General features: G+C 35.8%; 2 protein-coding genes across 2 annotated transcripts in view; both read right to left on the reverse strand.

Moving 5' to 3' along the window:
* Nucleotides 1-11480: 11480 nt before the first annotated feature.
* On the reverse strand, nt 11481-15852 carry LOC145668551 (uncharacterized). The gene has a single exon (XM_081736539.1). It carries the CDS (start codon nt 11736-11738, stop codon nt 11481-11483), a length of 258 nt encoding a protein of 85 aa, XP_081592665.1. The 5' UTR covers nt 11739-15852.
* Nucleotides 15853-15989: 137 nt separating this feature from the next.
* LOC145667763 (uncharacterized) overlaps nt 15990-25507 on the reverse strand; it is a 58003-nt gene continuing 48485 nt past the window's right edge. The window contains exons 8-9 of the mRNA XM_081735204.1: nt 18862-19113; nt 15990-16251 (exon numbers count right to left, since the gene is read on the reverse strand). Coding sequence (XP_081591330.1) covers nt 16079-16251; nt 18862-19113 — 425 coding nt within the window. The 3' untranslated portion in view covers nt 15990-16078. The remainder of the gene's footprint in view (nt 16252-18861; nt 19114-25507) is intronic.

Below are 25507 nucleotides of genomic sequence, written 5' to 3' on the forward strand. Positions count from 1 at the left end.
TCCGTACAACCTTTATCTACTTTTGTCACAACTTAGAGAATGTGACATGATTCTCTTGTGCTCTGAATACCCCAAACGATGTATTGGAGGTGCTTTAGGAAGGGAAGTGTATGACATCTTCATGTCCATGCTAGAATTTGCTTTTTTGAAAAAAGAAATATATTGGGAGCTACGATATTAATGTGTGTACGTGTTGGATTTTTATATGTTGGAAACAACGAAAAGATATAAAATTTAGCTAGAAATTTAGTCATACCATGAGTGACATTTTCATAGTTAAGAGGTGTTAGAGCCAATTTCAACAGGCGGAAACTTGAAGTCCCGTTTCCGATGCTGTGTTGCGCAAACAAACAAACTTCTGGGAGGTAGAATTTGAAAACTGTATCCCGACATCACAAGACCAATACACACAACCATTACTTTGTATCTATTTGATTCTGACTGCTATTGAAACATAAAGTGTTGCTATAGGCTTGTCTGATACAGCAACAGCTGGAAAGTATAATAGCCTCTTGGTTTTATGAATTATATCCGTCAGTTATATATATATATATATATACAAGGTGGTCGTACATGAATGTCGGAAAATTCGTGAGATGAATCTACAGCTAAAAACAAGCAAAAAATGTCATATGAACATTGGGTGAATGCGGCTTCGTTTGGACGCTAGAGGCGTCTGAAATGTCACCTTCCGAGGCGGCAATTTGCAATATCTCAAGAATGGAGAGAAATACGAATGTCGGGTCAAAACATATCAAAGGAAACCCCATCCGAAGAATCCAATTATGCATAAGTGGTGGCGAAACAGTGGCGGCGCTAGAGGGGGGCGCAAAGAAAGTGAATGAAACATGGAGAAAAGTGAACAATTTACACTGAAAATTGTAGGAGGGGATGTTACTTGGAATATGCAACAACAAATGTTAATGAACAAAGGCAACAACGGCTAGTCTGTAGGGACTTTATGGGAGGCGGATTGTAGGAATACACTATCTTTGTAATGGTGACAAATAGGAATGTCGGGTCAAAAGATATCAAAGGAAATGCCATCCGAAGAATCCAATTATGTATAAGTGATGGCGAAACAGTGGCGGCGCCAGGGGAAGCAGAAAGAAAGTGAATTAAACATGGAGAAAAGTTGAAATTGGTGAAAACACAACTATTTGAAAGCAATCAGGAAACAAGGAATACAACTCTAGGTGTACTGTATGATACATGTCCGATGACAGGGCGCATAGCTACAGTAGGTAGAAAAAGGGGTCGTGCAGACCGTCGCGTAGTAGAGTTAGTTATAGGAGTAGTGAAAGCGTGGGTAACGAGAGCGTTCGCATCGAAGGTGCAGATGACAGCGCTCAGTTCATTCGTACTGAATGGGGCAATGACAGTAACAGCACAAGCGTTTTAGTGCTACACTCTACAGGTAGGGCAGTAATCCATGTGTATGTGAATGTGGTTTACTTTGTGTCGTGTGAAACAGTGTTGATGTTGACAAGCGCTATGTGTAATGCACCACAATGAATAGGGTAGTATACACTAACGCCGAAATGGCAGATATACATTTGATTTACGGCTTAGCGGAAGGTAATGCAGAAGAAGCACGTAGGTTATATGCGGAACGCTACCCAGATCGACAAATTCCAGCACCGGGGATGTTTATTCGTATTCATCAGCGATTGCGGGACACTGGGTCATTCCTTCCCAACACAGACATTCCGAGACGACGACGCGTTCGAACACCCCCACTGGAAGAGAGGGTACTCCGACATGTGACCCGGAACCCGGGTATTAGTACCCGACGAATAGCAAGGCAGGAACACGTTTCGCATCAAGTCGTGCTAAGCATCTTGTATAGTAATAATCTCAGACCATACCACGTACAACGAACGCATGCGTTATACGATGGTGACTATGAAACCCGACGACGTTTCTGTTGTTGGTTATACCGCCGCTGCCGTGTATCACCAGCCTTTCTAACACAGGTATTGTTCTCGGATGAGGCATTATTCACACGGGATGGCATCACAAATTTCCACAATGACCATCGATGGGCACTCAACAACCCGCATGCAATTGTAGAGACGAAGCATCAACAGCGTTTCCAATTGCATGTGTGGGCTGGTATTATTGGATACAACGTTGTGGGACCACATTTCTTAGCACAGCGATTGAACGCAATATCGTATCTCCATTTTCTGACTCAGAACCTCTCTATTTTGCTTGAAGATGTGCCACTGAGGACACGACAGTGTATGTGGTTTATGCATGATGGCGCCCCTGCCCACTCATGTCACACCATTCGTGCATATCTGAACAAAACATTTCCACGCAGGTGGATAGGTCGTGGTGGAAGACAAGCATGGCCCCCACGTTCACCCGACCTGAATCCCCTAGATTTTTTCCTATGGGGTTACGTGAAGAGTCTCGTGTATACACGGCCCTTCCCTGCATGATGTTGAATATCTTTGCCAGCGTGTATGTGCTGTATTTGTCACATTACGGCAAACGCAAGCGATATTGGCAGCAGTCAGACAATCCTTACGCCATCGTGTAACTGTCTGTCTCGAAGAACAAGAAGGACATATTGAACAGCTGCTATAGAATGGCATTATGTTGACCATGGTAAGTACAATACCTCTTGTTTTTACAGTACACTGGGTCTCATCTTCCATACGTGTGTTTTACGATCTGCACGTTTCATCACTAAGAGTGTTTAACAGTTTCTTTGCAGCTCCCATGCGCCGCCACTGTTCCGCAGTACGTGTGCATAATTGGATTCTTCGGATGGGATTTCCTTTGATATCTTTTCACCCACCATTTCTATTTCTCACCGTTAAAATGATACTGTATTTCAACATTCCACCTCTCATAGTGTCCCTACAGCGTAGCCATTGTTGCCTTTCTTCATTAACATTTGTTGCTGCATGTTCCATGTAATATCCGCTCCTACAGTTTGTCAGTGTAAATTGTTCACCTTTCTCCGCATTTCATTCACTTTCTTTATGCTTCCCCTGGCGCCGCCACTGTTTCGCCATCACTTATACATAATTGGATTCTTCGGATGGCATTTCCTTTGATATCTTTTGACCCGACATTCCTATAGGTTACCATTACAAAGATCGTGTATTCCTACAATCCGCCTCCCATAAAGTCCCTACAGACTAGCCGTTGTTGCCTTTGTTCATTAACATTTGTTGTTGCATATTCCAAGTAACATCCCCTCCTACAATTTTCAGTGTAAATTGTTCACTGTTCTCCATGTTTCATTCACTTTCTTTGTGCCCCCTCTAGCGCCGCCACTGTTTCGCCACCACTTATGCATAATTGGATTCTTCGGATGGGGTTTCCTTTGATATGTTTTGACCCGACATTCGTATTTCTCTCCGTTCTTGAGATATTGCAAATTGCCACCTCGGAAGGTGACATTTCAGACGCCTCTAGCGTCCAAACGAAGCCGCATTCACCCAATGTTCATATGACATTTTTTGCTTGTTTTTACCTGTAGATTCATCTCACGAATTTTCCGACATTCATGCACGACCACCCTGTATATATATATATATATATATATATATATATATATATATATATATATATATATATATATATATATATATATATATATATATATATATATATATATATATATATTCAGTTCGTGTTAAGGTCGATTTACATAAACCAACTAAAAGCCGTCTTCTGACGCCAACCTACACCATTAGGTAGATGGACTTTTGTAGGTGTTCGACGCTAATACGCTGGAATACAGGAATTTTTATTGAATAAGTGTTTTAAAAATCCTTAATTATCTGAACTATTGTTAAATATCATGAAAAAAGCGTTAACAATTTCACAAGTTTACATAAGACGATATAAAACAAGTATACATAAGAAAAAGTATAAACATGCGTAAACAAAGATACAGTAAACAGAATTGTGCACTGCAAGAAATATTTGAGAAGAAAGGCAGTTTAGCTTGATTTCATTTATATATATTTGAAAGAAAGAATATATCACTGTTGATTAGATTTTCCTTAAAAGTTTCATTGAAATAATGATGATTATTCATTGACTTGACATCTACTATATATAACTAACTCTATGGCCTATGGAACCCGGAGATTCAATGTCGCGTTCACAAAAGTTCTCCACTGACTTCTATCCTTAGCTAACTGCATCCAGTTTCTACTTTGTATTCCAATCTCTGCGAGATCCATCTTAATATTGTCCTCCCATCTGCGCCTACTATATATATATATATATGGATAAAAATATTTGTTCTAATTATTTTTTTGTCGTAGTTCTCCGTTCGATTGCCGTTAGGGTAATGGAATTTACAATGTTTATGCACCATTGTGAAGAAATTGTAGTGTGCTATTTGAGTTAAACAACTTTCGCAGACGTGGACAAATTATTAGTGAATTAACTTTCCATGACAAGTGGTGTGATGTCTCCCTTCCGATGAACCTCTTATGCCACTCAAAACAAGAAAGACAATTGTTCACACAAACCTTTTTCAACGACTCAAATGTTTCCGTAGTTGTTTTTATTAAGAGTGCACATTACTTTATATTCATTCTTTGTCTCGTTGTTAACATGGTGACAAGCTATTACAAAATATACCTAAACGCGTCACACGACGCACTGGCGACCAACCAAGGTTGCAATTTCTGAACGTATTCCCAAGGTGACACCTCAATGGAAAGCTTTCCTGCCAAAATTACTTCGCACAATAAAACGACCAGTGTCGTTTCGTAATTGTCGCACTGTATATTATATTTTAATCCCCGCTCTGAAGATCTCCGATCAGTTTAATTAAACAGGAACTAAACGAGCTACAAAAATGGCAGTTAAGGTTTAATTTACACTTAAAACTGTTTAAATGTGTAAAATAAGTCTTTCGATCATTACGCGATTAGATGGCACTATGAAATTTAGAAAAATCAACGGCAGATGGAACAACTTGTGTTAACATTATCTGAAGATCAGGACACTGAATCCTATAGATCGAAATTCCGGCTCTGTACAGTGAAGTTTGGTGGTTGAGGTCTCTCATCTCACGTGGGATATTGTCAAAAATTCTACGCTCATACATTATGAATCTAACACTCTCAAGATGCATGCTCAAAGAGCTTGTATGATTCTTGAATTTAGTGTAGGGGCCGCAGTGGCTCAGTGGTAGAGCATTCACCTCTGGTGCTTGGGTTCGTTCCCAGCCCCCGCCAAGTGAACTTTGTGGTGGACAAACAGCGTGTGCGTGGGTTTCCTTGGGGTTCACGCGTTTCCTTCCACTTTCTTCATTCCACCATTTCATTCATTTCTCATCATCACCGTCTCCTTTAGCCTAGCCGGCATAATCGTGGGACGTAAAACTTAAAGATTTAATTTCATTTTTTGAATTTAGTCTGGGTTTCAGCACACAAGCTATATGTCATATCGGCATACAGTTTAACATGCAATTTCAACTTTAATGCTACAGTCGGAGATACATCCAAGAACCACGCGTACGGGAGTATGCATGCTCACATCTTGGCTACTTGATAATATGCTGCAAAATCATGCATGGTATCGGCTACTCGGAAGTAGAGTATTTTTATTATCAAAAATAGAAAAGAAAACATACTTATTAGAAAATGTTCAATCTACTTCTATAAGAGCGAAAGCATACTTACAAATACCAATGACAGATGAGAGTACATCAAGGAAACTGGAGCGAGAAATATTTAAGTCTGGAACCATTCTCATTGAATGTCCCGATACCCTACCTAAACACCAAATAACTGGAGTCGAAAGTTTTTACTCGTCTGTAGAAAACGCATTGTCATAATGACTCCGTAACATAACGTAAATACAATATATATATATATATATATATATATATATATATATATATATATATATATATATATATATATATATATATATATATATATATATATATATATTGCATAAATCATCTCCGAAAGGCAATTTTCTATAATTATAAACGCAAGAAAATAATATATCGAATGAGGATTAGAATCTGCAAAGTTATATCAGAAGGAACTAAGATAATTGTTTGGGCTTTTGCAAAACCTATTGTTAAGTATGATTTTGGATATTTTTTTAACTGTAACCCAATTTGCCTCCAAATGTAATTTCAAGTGAAAAAAGAGAAAGGGAAGAAAATAAATACCTTTGTGAAACGAACTCATGTAATGATCAGTCTCGCAGGAAGTAGGTGTAGTGTATTCACAAATTACTAAGCAAGCAGGCAACATAGAATTTAGGACTGAAATGTGATGCACACGTACTACCTTACCTCGATGCATTGGTAAATCTTTCGTTCCTTTTCTTCTTCTTCTTCTCTTTCTTTTTTTTCTTTTTTTTAGTCATGCTTCAAAACAAACTGCACCTAGCGGAGAACTGAGTAGAACTGTGGTTGGACTTCCTGCATCATAGTCTAAAGGTTCCAGATTCAAATACCACGATTATACTGATCACTTAAGTTTCTCCATGGTTAATCCTTTGTTCCACTTCGCGAGTGCGTGTTAATACTTTTTTTTTTGACATGGACCTTGCTCAAGTTCCTTGCACTTCCTTTCTTGCTGTTGATCATGTTGTTATTAATGATTTCAGTGTAAATTGTCCCAACATACTGTTTGGGTTCTAGTCCTTTGAGTTTTACGGAAAATTAATTTTTCTTTTTCATTTTAATTTTAATTATTGTAATTCACTAATTTCTTCTTTAAGTCTGGATAATTGGTTATTTCGTTGCGCTTTGATGCATGTTTACTGTCCCATTCAGCTGCGAGACTATAAGAGACATGAATCGAAAAGTTAACGCGGGATCCGAACCTGGGTCTCCTGCAACCTTTATTCCTTGTAAAATCTCAATTTCGTTATATAGAATTTTAATATTTGATAATAAATTTAAATAATATTAAAACTATAAATAGTGCAAAATTACTTTGACAAACGAAGGGATATTTAACCAGACTTCAGAAAGAAATCAGTAAAATAATTAAAATTAAATTTCATGTATAAGAAAACCGGAAAGATGGTTCCCCCTAATGGGCTAAAAACAAAAATACAGGTAAGCTTAGATATTAAACGATACACATATCAAAAAATTTACTGAAACATTCAGCTTTCTTTAGCAAGATCTAAAGCTACCTCAAAATTAAGACTCTCGCTACCAAGTGAATTTAGGTTAGATATTATCTTAAGGCAAACATTTTTATTTTTTAGCTTTCTGTGTCCAGAATGTTCTTCACTCTCAATGTAGCAATACTCATATTTCTTCCTTATCAAGCGTGGCTCAACTTTATATGCTACATGGAGAATCCATTAATATAAAGGTAACCAAGAAAGTTCTGTCGCTTTTTCACCCAGCACCTTCAAAGATCGATATGTTACCTGGAAGATCAAAAATAGTCCCACCAGCATCGATGACCATTTACCAATGTTCTGGAAGGTCATGGATTCCATCACGGTAGAACTCGGTGGGCCGTGAAGCGAAGAAGCTATCAAATGCATTTTGCACCTCTACTAGAGATTTGAACTGGCGTCCTCTAAGGTGATTATCCAAGGAATGAAACTGGTAATAATCGGACGGTGCAATGTCCAGGGAGTATGGCGGATGCAATAGTGTTTCCCATCCAAGGCGTAGAATGGTATCCCGGGTCATCCTAGCCGCGTGGCGCTTAGCGTTGTCCTGTAACAGGAGGATCCCTTTGCGATTCAGAAGTACTGGCTCCAAAGTTTTGAGTTGTTATTGAACGCGGCTCAACTGCTGACATAGTTGCACCAAGTTGCATCCATGCACTGACCAGCTGGTAGCACTTCCCGATGCACGATGCCGCGAGCAGTCCACCAAACACACAGGAGGTCCTTCTTCTGATGCAGTGCTGGTTTCGGTTGTTTTGGAACTGGTTCATTAGATGCTAACCAATGATGATAGCGCCGTAGAGCTTCGTACAGGACCCACTTCTCATCACATAACAACACTCTGTCTGGAAATGGCTCCTTCCTCAGACGAGACAGCAAAGAAATACAGGTGACTGTTCGCGTTCCTACGGAGTCAAATTATGTGCGACACATCGACCCAACTTATAGTGCTTCCCAAATTCATGAAGGTGCTGTCGAACGGTTTCTTCACTCACACTGAATTTTAGTTCCTGACATGTCTGGTTACTGTTCGCTCAATTGCTGCCTGAAGATCTTCATTTGTACATGTGTACGGTGTATGTCTTCCTTCACGTGGTGCGTCTTCGAGTGTATCGTCACAGTTCTTAAACTTGTTAAACCACCGCTGCACTGTTCGCGTAGTCACGAGACCCTCATCAAAGGCTTGGCATATCTTCCGCCCCGCTGCAGCGTCGTTTGAACCCAGTTTGAACTAGTACAGCATACACGCCCTTATAACGCTCTGTGGAGGTCCAGTGTTCACTGTGTCCTTACACAAGTTCACGGTGTAACTGAACTGCCACAACCAGGTAGTATGTCGGATATACCCATACCAACAATTGACCTTCGTCTTATCTTCATTCCCATTCAACTCACGATGTGAGGGCCAATTGAACACAAACCTCCACAAGAAGCTACAGAACTTTCTTGGTTACCTTTATACACTCAAGTTTATTGATATCTTATTCACGATTTTCCTAACTTGTATTTAACATTCTCATATATAATACCGACCTGCTGTGAACACCTATCTCAGATGTTATATTTTAAACATAATAATTACTATGTTCTGCAATGATTATGTTATATATATATATATATAACTGATGTATTTTAATGTAATTATTTTATATAATTTTTCATGCATTGCGGAAAATATAATTTTAAAAAAACCGTTGACCGAGATGAGAATCGAACTCACAACCTTACGATTTGAAATCCGACACCTTACCAGTGAGCTAACACAAGGATTTACTGAAACGTGCTTCTAGCGAAACATGTGTGACTGTTCTCAAGAAAATTATCACATTCATATCCACTATAAACGCTGTTTTTGAGGCGATAATTACGTTCTATGTCTTAACTTTGAGCATTCTTTTACATATGGAAAGATTCTTTAACGTATCTAAATGTTCAATTACGTATGGAGAGCTAAATGGCAAACAAGAATGTGCTGACATTAATACAAGGTTTCGAAATATTGTATCATTAAGTATTTCAATCAATGTTGCTTTTTTTTCTACACTTGGTAACAAGTCTTATTATATTTAAAAGAAGAAAAACACATCTGCAAACTTTTTCCCGATTGCAAAGGCTGGCTTGGAGGTTCGAACCTGGTTTACTTTTTTCCGAAGATACCCGAAGCTGGACTTAAAAAAATTTTGCCTCAAAACACCAATCAAGAATGCGCTCAACCTTTTTGAGACAAGGTGTACAATATACCTCATATCATAGTACACAAGTATTTCCTTATTTTTACACAAAAAATATTATTAATAATTATATTAGTTTATAATTAACTCCATAGTCGACGATTACATGGCACGTTACAAAAAATACGGTCAATATCTTAATTCAAGTCCATTATAGGCCATAAAGGAAAAAGAAAGAAAAAAAGGTTAACAAGAATATATGAATTTAAGTTCAAAGTTCTTGGAAAAACGTATAAATTTGATTTTCGTTACTCATAATTTTTTCCATAAAATATGTAACATCAATTTTACATAACTGTCATTATTTTCTAACGTTTCCATTAAAAATATCTTCTTTTATTCTTTAACATTTATATTATTGGCATAAAATTCGAATAGAACGAGAACATAAAAGCAAGAATTGCTTGAATACGAATTCCTTAGAGAAAACATAAAGTATTAACTTCAATATGTATTCCCGCATTACAAAAAGAAAGCTTTCAAATGTACTCTACAACATGAAATATGAATAATGTAATTAATATTGCGTTTTGCAAGCATATGAAATCACACGAATAGTATGAAACACAAATATCAAATAAAACACATAACATTAAGATATATATTGACAGATATAAACTCAAAGATTAAATAACATAAAGTAAAATACATTAAACCAACTCATATATCCATAAAATATTTCGTTTTTCTGTTTTGAAGACTAAGTTCCCTCTGTTAAGTGAAATTACGTTGATTCATAGCTTCAGTTAAATTACATTGTATCCCACAATCTTGAGTATTTTCCTGGCGATTATGCGCCTTTACAGCATTCGGATTTCTATGCGTGTAGTTACTGCCACCTGTAAATCGACTTTGTGTGAATAGGCGAGGATTATTGTTCCTATTGAAATTCCGATTACTATTTCTAAAATTCCTGTTTCCATTTCTACGATTAGGTTGCGTCTGATTACCGGCAACATTGTGACTATTTATTCTACTATTAAAACGATATGAGTTAGAAGTATTTTCTGGTTGTACATTTAAGTTGCGAACAGGAGCATACTGTATATGATTACGACCAGAATTACCTTGACCTCTATCCTGCCCTCTATTACCATTTTGTACTGCAGATTGACTCTCATAATTTTGAGAAAGCATAATCAAATGATTGAAATTGATACATTGTGCAGACATTAATAACTGTTGTAACCTAAAAAGTAATAGAATTCGAATAGAAGCAATAATTCGGGATTCCGGATGACTTGGATTTAATGACCTTAATTCATTATAGGTAGAGACCCCAAATTCAGTAATGCTTCTATGGACCTTAGGATTAAATGGTTTCGTTCTCAATAAAGTATCCCTATTTGCAATCATAAAATCATTTTCATAGTTGGATAATAAGGCATTCTTAAAATCAGAATAGGTATGTAGACTACTCCTAATGGCCTTGAACCATGTCAAACAAGGTGGCAATGGCATATGTGGTAACAACTTTAAAAAATGATACTCTTCTACGCCTATTAGTTCGCATTCATCCTCAAACTTTTCAAGAAACCCTCGCGCAGGTATGTCTTCCGGTACACCACTAAATTTAGTAAGTGCTTTTACTTCACTAAACCGTAATGATTTACCTGTATTGGCCTTCAAATACCTGTGGTGATTACGTTTCTGCCTGGAATGTTGCCTCATTCTTCCTTCTCCTTTGGTACTATCTTCATTACAACTCGAAGACTCATTACCTTCAAAAGTTGCTCTGGGATGACACGTAGATTCCCAACCGGTAGATGTAGGATGTACAGCATTCGTGTGCCCACCATTTCGCACTGCACTCTCGTGAACACACTTTTCTTTAATGAAGTTCACTTCATCCTGCAACTGCTTAATTTCATTGTCATGTTCATTTACCATTGTTTCTATAATATCTACAGAGTCCTGAACCTCGGTGCATCTCTGTACTATCTTTTCCATATCTTCATCATAGCGTCCAAATGTGGCTGCAATTTGCTGGTTCACCTGATTTAATTGTTCTTGTATTTGGTCCCATTTGCCGTCGTTACGTTGCTGCAATTGCTCCAGCTTTTCGTCAAAATGTTGAGCTTGTAGATTCATTTTTTGGTCTAACTTCTATGCTTGTAGATTAATTTTTTGGTCTAACTGTTCAAACTGTTGAGCTTGATCCCGAGCTTGATCCTTAATTTGATGTGATATCTCATCACTTCTTCGAGCTTGGTCCTTAATTTGTTGTGATATCTCATCACTTCTTCGAACTTCGTCCTTGATTTGTTGTGTTATTTCCCTTAAAATATCAATCATGTTCTCTGGAGAATTTATTACAGTAGGAATAGTTTGATTATCAGTTACTCCACTATCTGTAGCACTCATAATATTCCTGTTTATTATTTTGCCACTTCTCAAAATGGTGAAATTGATGTTGGGCTCAAAGTTGATCGTTTTTACTATACTTCTAAACGATACAACTTTTCTCTCACTCTCGGCGTTTCGGCACCAATTTACAACTGTTCGTGAGCCATTGAAACACACCAATTACCTTTTACACACGTGGTTTAATAATTACACCTTTTCAAGATGCCTGTTTTATCAACTGAATAATTCTATTTAATATATGTTGTCATGACGACGATGACGATAACAACATTTGAATATCTTTATATATTAACATTATAACCATATTACTTCTTTTTCTTTCTCTTCTTCTAATAACAGAATCAGCCTAGTACATATTTAAAATACATCATGGCCCAAAATTACAAGCAAATAACAATTTACAAGTGAAATAACAAGCAAAAATATACAACATACTGTTGTACTTTCACCATCTTTGGACCACTTCTAATGAATTGACCCTTAAGGCAATTAGAATTAGTATTGGAAAATAAACTTACTGCTTTAGTTTTACGTCGCTATGCCGTTGCAGAAAGGTATGCTTACGTAAGGCAGATCAGAAAATACTATTTGAATTTTACAACTCTATTCATCTATATACAAGAGTACTACAGAGTAAATTGAAGGGCAACGGAACTCACTAAAATACTGGATACTGTACCTAGGTATATTAGGGTGGGTCGAAAAAAAAATAATTTTCCTTTTTTCGAAATATTCTAGTGCAAAAAAGTTGCCTATTGTAATAAGAAGAAAATCGACATAAAGAAAATTAAAAGCGGTTAACATCTTCCGTTCGCGCATTGCACTTTTTTTTAATTTCAAAAATCGTCTTTTTTGTGATTTCTTTCAGGTTTCTTCAAACGTTCAACATAAAGACGCTCTACCTTTCTTAACCTTTTCTAAGGTTTAAAGAATCTAAATAAGTTAAATTGTGATCAATAATGTTTCACTTTCCGTTCGAGCAAGGCCTGAGAATAAACAGAAGTTTTCAATATTTCTTAATTTGCATTGTGAAATTCGTTTTGCTAAGAAAAAAAAGAAGCAGAACTCACTTGACATTGATTGAACTGATTTCAACTAGATTGAACCACACGTCGATTGAATCATAATGGACTAAATCTATTGACAAAACAGTTACAAAGAAGATAAATTTGAAAGCCTAGCGGAGAGCTCGCAATCTTCAGCGAGCACTGAGTGAAGAGGTTCCTAAATTGGGGGGTCCTCAGAAATTGATGAATGTAGATCTAGTTCTACCTCTGAGGTCTCGGAGTGTGTGGAAGATGAATACAAACCAAGGACATTGACTAGAAAGCCCCAGTGGCAGAAGATAATTCAACTTAGTACAATATCGCTAAATAGTTATCGGTTCGGAGTCTCTGATCGGGCAACAGCTGCATTAGCGTTAAGTGTTCTACAAGATGTTGCGATGGTAACTGATACAGATTCTTCCTATGTAATTAGTTGATAAGTGTAGAATAAGAAGAGAACAGAATCGTGTTAGAACTAACTTGAATAGTGAATTCAGACCTCCCGAGGAAAGTTGGGGTCTCTTCTTTGATGGACGAAACGATGATACTTTGGTCATAGAAAAATTAAATGCCAGGCAATTTCATAAAATTGTGCAAGAAGAACACTATTTTCGTATCCAGGAACCTGGATAAATTTATATTGGACATGTATATCCTTTTTCGAGTTCGTCAAATGATATAACTCAAAGCATAATTTATTGCTTGTTTGAACTAACAATATCAATTGAAGAACTAGAAGTAGTAGGGTGTGATGACAATGTAACTAACACTGAATGGAAGAACAATGTCATCCACTGACTAGAGAATCATGTAGGACGCCCGCTACAGTTGAGAATATTCCTCTTGCATGTTATTGAGCTTCCTTTTCGCCACATTTATCTACATATTGATGGTCATACTACAGGGCCTAAATCTTTTACTGGGCCAATAGGGCAGAAGCTCTCTTGCTGTGAAAAACCCCATTTTTCGATTATGAACCCATAGCTTGTTCAATTTCTGATATAGACAGTAAATTGTTGAGCAAAGACCAACAATATATGTTGGACATTTCAAAAGTAGTTACTTCGGAACATTGTCCTGAAGACTTGGCAAAAGGGATCCTGGTGCTTTGTCCCATTTCAGATAGCGTGGAATTGTTTATTTACTACATCACATAGGATATTACAATATACAGTAAATCAAAAATTCTACTGTATGAAGAATATTTTTACATAGTAAATTGTAAAATACAAATAGTTTTAAATATAATGAAAATAGCATACCCAACGATTGGATGGTTGGTTGGGTAGGGTGTGGGTGGAACTCGACGTGCAACCAGTTATGGGTCAATTTGTTTCAGAAAAACGAGCGAAGAATTGTACAGTGGAAATTCTCGAAAATTGTAAAATTTCAGCTTTTTCTCAAAGCTTGCGCGAACGAAAAATGTAATATTATTGATCAGAATTTAACATACCGTATTTAGGTTCTTTAAACCTTAGAAACAGTTTCTAAAAAAGTAGATTGTTTTATGTTAAAAGTTCAAAGTTATTTTTAAAATTTACAAAAAAGCGCTATTTTTGCAATTTTCAAAAACTTTAAGTGCAATGCGCGAACGGTAGACGTTAACCGATTTTAATTTTCTTTATGTCGATTTTCTTCTTATTACAATAGGCAAACGTTTTTACAGTAGAGCATTTCGAAGGAAAGAAAATTATTTTTTTCGATCCACCCTACTGTATATACGTAGATGGAAGGAACAATGGGAATAATTGTATTCATGGTGCATGTATACATGTCCTATAAATAGACTATTTATAAACTGTAATTGAGTTGACTACTATTTTATAAACTTCGTAATTTTATTGGATGATGGACTTGACATGATTTTAAATTTCAAGAACAGTACTTTGAAGATCGGGACCCCGGGCGGCTACCCAATTCGTCTTATGTAAAGCCCGTCGTTGATGATCTCTAATAATTCATATATATGTGTGTGTTTGTGTGTGTGTGTTTGTGTGTGTGTGTGTGTGTGTGTGTGTGTGTGTGTGTGTGTGTGTGTGTGTGTGTGTGTGGTGGAGTACTAATTATAGCAACTAATGCATTTTTGTTTACACAGGGAAAGAAAGCAGAGGAATATAGTATCCAAAATTTAGTATCACAATATTATTGTAAATTATGAATATTTATTGTACTTTGTGTATTCATGTAAATAACTCAGGGCTGGCATGAGTACAAAGTACCAACTGTCTGGATTGAACGGATTTGTCCAGGGTTTCTAGAGACTAATCCGAATTATTGAGACAAGCCCAAAACTTATTTTATTCTATCAGACATAACACATGAAGCTTCCAGACAAGGAGAGAGAAAGGCATGTGGATGGCATTCCACTGTTTCATATAAAAGGATCCGCTACATTCAGTCAAACCACGCTTCAAGTCTACGCTTGAGTTCTAGACTTGCCCTTTGTTTATACTTACGCAAGATGAAGAAAGGTGGAGCTTTCGAGGTTGATATTAAGGATGGGCAAAACAGGTTTATATGAAAACCGGAAACCGGTTTCTAATAAAACCGAAAAACCGACATTTCGGTTTTCTCCAAAACAGTTCTGTTTTTAAACATATTGGTTTTTAAGTATATCAGTTTCAGTTTACACTCCCTTTTTATAAGAATTGCCAAGGAAACACTATTCTGTTCAGAAATAGAACCAGTTTTGGAAAAACTCAACCGTTTTTGGAGAAAACCGAAACCAGTTTCGGTGGAAAAACAATGAATTGGTATTTGAAGAAAACGAGAATCAGATTCAGTGAAAAACCAAACTGAATTTGGAGAAAACCGATAACCGGTTTCGGCGAAAACCATTTTTTGAAAATTTTCGAAAGTCTGTTACTGTTTTCATGAAAGCCGGAAACCGAAAAATCGGTTTTTGTGGCCACCACTAGTTGATATTAACTACCACAGGAACATAATATAAGCCGTCTCAAGCGCAGCTTTCATACACGTTATGAGAATAGCTAATGGAATTGAAATCTTTTTACCATTTAATTTCCAATTTTATACATATTCTCTTCAATTTATTTTGTCTCTATCTTTCGTAATATTCCGTGAGAAACCAGTCTAAAATTAGGTAGATCGAGAACTAATATTCAAGAATTAGATTCTTAGTTGGCACTCTATATTAGTAATCTTTACAGAATATTAATATAAAAGAATGAAAAGATACATGTAAACGAAAAATGAAAAAAAAAAAGATTTATTATTTAAGTGATTGGCTTTAAAAATGTATACTCATATGTACTACAACAAAATCTAATATCATGAGTGACTTGCTCTGCTAATCTGAAGCCAAATACCATCTTTTGACGAAAGTATAAAAGATGTTGGACTTAATTCCAGCGGAATCTGTGTTCTTGCAGAAGGTTTCACTTCGTAGTTTCTCAGTGCAGTAATAAGCCCAACTTTAGTTTGCACTAAGCCAAAACGCATACCTGAAATAGACAAATATCGTAAGGTACGTTGCAATGTACATTTTTTGATCCACTAAATAGACCAGAAGAGCAAATTGTTTAAACACCATAATTTGAGATCCTTGAAACAATGTCACCATACATTAATCAGGGTCCACTTGAGAGAGGAAGGTCCTGACCTGAAACCTCAGTGAAAGAATCATGTCCTTGGTTATCTTTATATCTATAGGAAGTTTACTTTTATTTTAATAATAATAATAAAAATAAAATAATAATAATAATAATTATTATTATTATTTACTAGCAGCGTTCACCCCGCTTCGCTGCGGTCACCCCGGAACGCAATAAACTTTGTTACTTAGATAATTTTTACTTTTTCGCTTTCAAGTGATATGATAAAAACCATAGAAGATTGCAGTAAATGTTAACATTATATCGCCTGTCATTTATGTTAACCCGCCCCGCTTCGCTGCGGTCACCCCCGAACGCAATAAACTTTGTTACTTAGATAATTTTTACTTTTTCGCTTTCAAGTGATTTATAGCGCCTGTCAGTTATGTTAACCCGCCGAGTCACAGGGTCATGCGGGTTGCATATAAATACGTTTATTTTTATACCTATGATGAACTAATAACAAAGGATTTGTACGTATGGACACCTGAATAGTCAATTATCTCAAGACACTGGTAATTGAAAATTAAAGTGATATGATAAAAACCATCTAGGGTCCACATCCTAACAACCCCCCAAAAATGAAAGAAATCGGTTCAGCCGTATTAGCGTGATGAGCGGACAAAGGATTTTTTTTACGTATTGACACCTGATTGGTCAATTATCTCAAGACACTGGTAATTGAAAATTAAAGTGATATGATAAAAACCATCTAGGGTCCAAATCCTAACAACCCCCCAAAAATGAAAGAAATCGGTTCAGCCGTATTAGCGTGATGAGCGGACAAAGGATTTTGTGCGTTCTCTTTTATATATATAGATATAAGACATTTGTTGAATCTAAACTATAATTTGGTTTATACATACAGTACATTATCTCTAATATAACTAATGAATAATATAGAAGTGATATAGAATTTTTAAAAGAAAATTTTTGGGGTTACCCTGTTATAAAATGAAAATGCACTATTACTATCACAATTGTGCATATTGGCTGTTATTTGAGACTTGAAGTTGTGCTTTAAACACGAAAATTCATTGATAAATCATTTATTCAAGTGTTTTTTAGAGAATAATAAATACAATACCAAATTTAGTTTATTAAATGTAGTACAAAAGTGTAAAAATAGAAAATTGATTGACATTTGTTCCATTAAATTCAAAATCTGAAATATTATTTGAACTGAGTTGACGAAAAAAATACACTAACAAATGTATTGAGTTTTGTATCAAGGAATTATTTACCAATGTGTGATATTATTGTTGTATTTACCTCCAGCTTATTTGAACCAATATGACAAAAAAAAAGTAATATATTTTGTCTTGGTGGGCATGAAAATTTAAAAGACTCATCTAATTTCTTTTAAATGAAACTAATCTTGCCAATATTCAAAACTACATTTCTGTTTTAAAAATTGTATTTTAGAATATTTGCTCTTTCCTTAGTTGAACCTTGATTTTAAAATTGTCCTGATTTCATGAAACTTGTACGTCTTAACATCTAGACAAGGATCCTAATTTGCCCATAAGGAACGGACATGAACGTGCCATCCGGACATCCGAATCAAACGTAGTCCATTCGATAAACCGAACAAAGATATGTTCATGCACAAAAAATTAAGAGCCATGAACAACGGAGTAAGTCCCTAAAGCTCATTAACCCTATTAGTATAAAGAAAATCGTAGACTCGCAGTGAAATAGCTGTTGCATCAACACTGTTCATTGGAAAGTCATGGTTTAAGATGTTTGTCGGGTGTATTGTGTGCGACACTCAATATGTACTTGCTTTAATAAGAGTTAATAAACCTTTCTTTACTTCAACAGTCGGTTCATGTATCACGGGTTTACCACAAAGAAAACAGCAAGTTTCTGTATATACAGGCATATTTAGAAATCACTTCTTAAAGAAAAACTTATATCCACATGCAATCTTCAATTATTGTTTCTTACAGTGAAAAAAAAAATAATAATTTAATTAGAGAATAATAATAAGTAGATGTGCAGAGAGTCCAAATACTACCTACAAAGGAAAAAAGTAATCTGTTAACGTTTAGTACAAAATGCATAACTCTTGAAGAGTCCAGTTGATGCCTAAGGAGAAGAAATGAGCATAAATTTGTCACTATCAAAGAAAATGCACTAACACTATACAAATTGTTCAGCATAGCTGAGATGAAATTGAGACGGACTTTTGCTGTAAATGGACCAAAAGCAAGAAAAATAAAAATTATGCTGTCCCATTAATATGCTGACAGCCATGTTTGTCCTCCACATTGGACAAAACAAGCGTGGGAGAGGCGGGGACTTTTAATATGCTATTGCACTTACCTTAAAGACTACGTATGATACGTTTCAGAAATTCAACAATTATGTCCCAGTTTAGCCAAAAATTATATTGAGTAGTGATCTAAAATCTAAATTTTCAGATGATTTAACATATTTATACAATTGATTTCTAACCTATGCAGTTCCTTGGTCCTTCCCCAAAAGGTAAATACGAGTAAACTGGCCGAGTAGCTTTGTTCACTTCATTGAATCTTTCAGGAATAAACTTCTCAGGGTTTGGAAAGTACTTCGGATCATAGTGAAGTCCATAACTAGGAATGAATATCTCTGTTCCCTTCTCTATTACTGTATCAGTTCCCGGAATTCTATAGTTCTTGTTGCATTCTCTTGATAGGAACGACAGTGGAGGATATTTTCTTAAGGTTTCTGAAAAGAAAAGTTTAAGTTATTATTCACTACATATCAATCACAATCTTTGTTTTTTTTTTATATTGTAAACATATTGTACTGTCATCCTTGAATATGAAACCTTTAGAGCTATAACAAAAGATGCTGGAAAATATCAAATTCAATCTTCCAAATTTTCACAACAGAAAATGATAATCAACTTTCCACTTTCACAGTTCATATTTTCTCCAACTTATCTTAAATGATTAATTATTGCAATCAAATGTTCTTATCAAAATTAAAATACATTATTAACTACATGTCAACATTTTTGCACCTTCTACTTAGAAACAATAAATAAGTTACTTTTTCTTGTTTTTCTCTTTCTTTCGTAATTTTTCTAAGCCGATTCGTATAAAAGAATCTGTACATTTTGCCGTCCGGGCTCATCTCGAAACAATTGTTGAAAATTTATAATTCTCTCATTACTTCTTACACTTCTGTAAAAGATTTGCAATACGTAATATGAGAATATCTCAGCACAGTGAAGTTGATGGGCATCAACAAAAGTAATTGAATAATTGTTCATAAATTAACAAAAACTTCCTTATGCTATTGCAAAATATTTGACATAGCAATATCTCACTTGGTATAAGTGAAGTTGAGAGAAATAACGATGGCGGATAATGCGCCTTAAAGAAGAGAGTAAGGAAATCCTGCACTGACCTGTGCTAGGTGATCGCTGCAAACTAGTTTTCGATTCAGAGCAAGACGAAACCACAGGGCCCGCATGTGAGTACGTCTGAAGGAGCAGTGCGTTTGTGTCGGTAAGAATGAGGACAAAGAAAGGTTAATAACGTAACAGCACATGGCCACTAAAGCAAGCTTTGCATTACAGTTGCATAAAATTGAACCACACTATTTTACGCCGTTTTTATGTTTATATATAACCTACATGTTTGATTTCTTAAGTTCCTTATATACTATGTTTCCCTTGTGAATTAATTAATTTTATCTGTAAATTTTTCGAAAAAAGGAAAACGCCCGTTATCTTTAATCTGCTCCAAAATTAGGGTTATTATTACTGACATTTTAAGGAACGTTACATAATTTACATCGTTATTTACGATGTTTCTTTTGCTCAGTCTTCTTCAATTTCTGCGAAACTTGTAACATTGCATCTCGTACTGTTCAGAGGATACTGTAATGCCATTGTAAATCGTTTCACATCATTTAACATTTCCTACAGTACTCATGACATGCTTTCCATGTCTTCTCGTTTCACGTCTACCTTTTCCTAGGTTCTGTCCCGATTATGTCGCGATACTTGTTTTTCAATGCTCAACATGCAGTGGATGATGCCTACCTGGAAGGAGGTTTCATGTAAGTTTACATGAAACTTTCCCCTTTATCGCTTAATGTTTATTTAAGTCGCCTGCAGAAATTTATTCCTGATAAAAATGATTTTTGAATCTGAGCGTTCAATTTTACTTGTACTCCTGTATATTTTCTGTAATCTGATGTGTCTAAACTTAACCAAAACTCATTTTACATTTAATGTAACCAGCAACTCAACTTATTTTTCCACACTATGTAAAATGAAGCTATTTTGTGAAAGATGCGTAGAACAATAATATAACAGCGTTTATTTTATTTCAGTAGTCCCTAGATCAGTTTTGTCCAGCAAATTACAACAGCGAAACCTATTCCGTGGTCAAACTTCCTGGCAAATTGCACATGAATTAATCAGGAAATAACTTTATTTCGATTTTATTTTAATTCTTCTTCTTCTTCCTTGGTATGCAAATAAAATGTCTATGGCATTCATGGAGGTCTAGCTGGGGCCCGGAAGTAGAAACTAAATACATAGTTTTAATTGGTTAGCGTTATCCGTTCTTGTCACGTAGCACACATATAGCAGAAATCAAACGCTTGCTGGTCTAATTACTAGCACGTGCGCCTTTGGTGTACGGGTTCCCGGGTTCGATTCCCGGTGGTAGAACCTTTGGAATTTTCACTGTCCTCGATGTTCGTGTCCCTGTCGTTCTAGGTTATTTCTGTGTCTAAACTTAACCAAAACTCATTTTACATTTAATGTAACCAGCAACTCAACTTATTTTTCCACACTATGTAAAATGAAGCTATTTTGTGAAAGATGCGTAGAACAATAATATAACAGCGTTTATTTTATTTCAGTAGTCCCTAGATCAGTTTTGTCCAGCAAATTACAACAGCGAAACCTATTCCGTGGTCAAACTTCCTGGCAAATTGCACATGAATTAATCAGGAAATAACTTTATTTCGATTTTATTTTAATTCTTCTTCTTCTTCCTTGGTATGCAAATAAAATGTCTATGGCATTCATGGAGGTCTAGCTGGGGCCCGGAAGTAGAAACTAAATACATAGTTTTAATTGGTTAGCGTTATCCGTTCTTGTCACGTAGCACACATATAGCAGAAATCAAACGCTTGCTGGTCTAATTACTAGCACGTGCGTCTTTGGTGTACGGGTTCCCGGGTTCGATTCCCGGTGGTAGAACCTTTGGAATTTTCACTGTCCTCGATGTTCGTGTCCCTGTCGTTCTAGGTTATTTCTAAAGCAAGTTAAAGAAGTAAAAAGCGAGTAAAATTAAGTAGAAACTAGTAATACCGGCAAGTAAATAACAAGTTAATGAGGCACCTACGGTGAATCAGTTCTTATATATATATATATATATATATATATATATATATAAAGCGTGCTAGCGCTACGGGCTAGTAACGGAAATCGTTTTTGGCATGGGTTCAAACCCAGCCCAAGGAAAGTTTTTATATATTTTTTTAAATTTTCATAACACTTTTTTCATTGAAATAAGACGAAAATAATATTCGAAAAAGCGATTTACTTACTTTTGTGGAGATAAGTAGTAGTCGTAGTAGTAGTAGTAGGAACGGGTTAGAAGCCCCGCGTTTTGTTCCACCTTGACCCCCATGATATAAATTTTGTGACCAACTTAAAACAGCGTCACTAGGGTAGCGCGCGAAAAAACTTACTTCCGGGAGTATTACTCTCTCAAGCGGGTCGTGTTCATGGCAAACTAAAACTATTTGTTGTCATTGTAGAACCTATTTGTCTAAGTTGATTTATTTCTTTTTCTCCTTATCACGTTATTAACGAGTATGTTATTGGAATTCTAATTATAAGAGATAAGGCGGCTGTCTGTCTGTCTATAAGTCATATTAACTCCTAACATTAAACTATCACGCTTTAGACGTCGCTAAATAGACTATAACTTCGTCGTGTTTAACGAAGTTCTTGATGCTACGGGGTTTGTGTTGTTTGTTGAGCAAACTAAAAATTAAGAAAAATTGCTAAATATGAACAATCAGGGCTTTTAATTGAATTAATTAATACACCAGACTAAAGACTTGAGGGGGCAACTAGTTTACTATACATTAGTATCATGTGGAAGCAGGGTTTTAAAAAAAAACAGTTTTTTTTATTGAAAAAGAACAAAACATGTGTTTAAAACATGAAACAGATGTTCAAAATGTTTTAAACATGTTTTAAAACACACACGAAAAAAAGAGTTTTTAAACATTTTGAACAGGTTATAACATGATTTTAAACATATATTTCAAAATTTTATAACTTATTTGTTAAGATTTTTGCTCTTTACTTGCAACGAGTATTACAAATTCATCTTGTATATACCGTGTAGTGCAACTTGATAACAGAAATAAAATCGTTTGACTAAAAAATGGCTTTTGTATAGTTTTTTAATGAATTTTTCTTGGCCATATTGGATTCAAGATTTTCTAAAAAAAAAAAAAAAGACCTATATTTAATATTTTCGTAGTCCACTAATGATAATGCACCTGAATACACCAAATTTCGTTTTTGTAGCCCCAGCGATTTTGGAAATGACTTTTGAGTGTCCATATTGGATTCAAAATGCTTACTTTCTATTTCCGTAAGCTATTACTGATAACGCACTTTTTTTTATCTAATTTTATTTGTGTAACACCAGTGGTTTGCAAAGTGACTTTCGAATAACCACATGATTTAACATGGCATTCTTTGCGGCATTTGGCTCAAATAACTGTTTTGTTATCTTAATTGTACACGCGTGTGCATTATTTTTACTCAATTGGTTACCTGGAGGTAGTCAAATCTTAGTTAGAAAATTTGATTGCTATTTCCGAACATTGGTGCTTATAAAATTACTTTAAAATAATAACTTTTCGAAAAGTAATGTTTGATGCATATTTCATGTTGTGCTAACTTTAGAATATTTTCTGAAAGCCTGTGTATTAGTTGATTTTTAAGTCAATAATTGTATTGAAGAAAAGTAATATTTGGGCCATTCAGAGTACAATGGATCCTAGTCCATTTTCCATAAGGTTCAGTTTTGCTCAACAAATGAATTATATTTCAAAACATAATATCTTCACAGTCAAGAGTTCGAAATAGATGAAACTAAAACCACATAAAAGGGCGTGGTAGTTTCATATAACCGCTAAAAAGGGGCGTCAGTGGGGGGCAGAACAGCAGCCGCTCCATCACATCCTGAATTTCAAATTTTGGGAAAGTAAAGCAAGTTTAGAAAACTTTATAAGCAAAGTCCCAACAGTGGAGTATGTACGATTTTGTTTCGGGGGGGGCTTTGCTAACTTTCGGGCGGGGGCTTTGCCTGAAAATGTGAAAATTCTGCAAGATATTTCATATACTTTACTATAGTAGCTAAGTAAGATTTCGGGAGTGGCTTAAGCCCGGAACCCCCCCCCCCCCGAATATGCCACTGTCCAGATAACAAGTTGGAGGTAATTCCACCGAATAAATACGGAGGAAATACAGGTGATCAAAATTGGAAAATTCCTTAGGCCCAATTCCAGAATTTTAAGCTGGCCGGAAACTAGAAAGTACAGCCACCTTTCGAATCCTTGGGCCAAAAAAAACACAAAAGAGCAATATGGGCCCATAAGTCCGTGCGGACAATGGAAATGGATTATAACTTATCAAAATCCATATTTATTCGGTGTAAGGACTTCAAATTTGTTCTGTTGGACTTTGCTCAGCAAAAAGTTTCTAAGTTTGCATTACTGTCTCAAAATCTGAAATTCATGATAGGGACGGATGACCTCTAAACGGACGCCACTCCCTAGTGGCAATCATACAAACTCTAGATTGCACCTTGTCACGCAGTTTTTCTTTCTTTCGTTTCGGGTTCGTGGTTGCAAAGATATGACGTTTTCCGTTGGTGTATTCTTTTTGACACAGCCTGCATTTATTGAACGTAATTATGCATCACTGACTATGGCATTCGGAGTTTGACTTGTTAATCTTTCCCACGCTGCAGTGTACACAATATAATGTTAATATCTTAAATTTATGAACAAGGAGGGGGAAATTAGCCCTTCTGTTCCCCCGTTCTATAAACACCCTTGTCGAGCAATTGTCCTATGAAACTCTAGCTCACACCCTTTGGTTTTTGTTTAATTTATTTTGTACTCTTGACTTTGAAGGGACTACGTTTGCTGAGCAAAATGAACCTTTCTGAAAATGGACTTGGATCAGTTGTGTTCTGAACGCTCCATATCTAATATATATATATATAAAACTAAGTTGAAGCCAAATCTATCCTGCAACCCAAGTTTGTCCGAAACGCATAAAATTAGTTTGTTTAGTTTGATTGATTACATTTTTACATCAGTAGCTAGGCTATATGAAACAGGGCTTATTGTTTAAAGTGGGATCGGAACCACAAATTTTGAAATTTTTTGTCGGATCGCAGTCAAAATCTGTAGAGCAGATTCTGGACAACTCGTGCTTCTACCCTCAAAATTTAATGTTAAGAGATCGAAAATTGCACTCTGTAGCGTGGCATACATACATACAGAGGAACAAATGTGGATCAACTCGTTCCAGGATCCTCACTGACGTTCGGCAATGATGTAACAATAAGTATCACCTTTAATGGCTAGTGGCACGGGTGACTGCCATACCTTGTGCTTTCTCACCTGGTGCCTTCATACAAGCTATACCAGGGTGTAAAGTTTTTAAGAAAATTTAGAACAGTGGTTGGGGAGAGGGACGAAATAAGATTTTCATAATATAATGAAAAAGAAGATGGTGATACAAAATTAATTCTTACTTAAGTTCCCAGATACACTGATGTTTGAATCACCAGAAGCAATTTTCGGATTAACACTTCTACCATCTATTTGAGTTTTCAGATTTTCATAGCATTGCATTCTTCATAATAATTCTTCCTTTTTTGGACTAAACCAACCATTTCTTTCTTACACGTTTTGCAACGAGATCGTATGGTCGTTTTCTCGTCTGATGGAGCTTGACTTGCTTTAATAAATTTACTTCAAATGATATCCTTTTTTTCTGTCGGCAAAACTCATGTTAAACGATTGAAAGTTGTACGGATACTGAGAACCAACA

This window comes from Thermobia domestica, chromosome 13, assembly GCF_964235325.1.
Source record: "Thermobia domestica chromosome 13, izTheDome1.hap1.1, whole genome shotgun sequence".
Taxonomy (NCBI): domain Eukaryota; kingdom Metazoa; phylum Arthropoda; class Insecta; order Zygentoma; family Lepismatidae; genus Thermobia; species Thermobia domestica.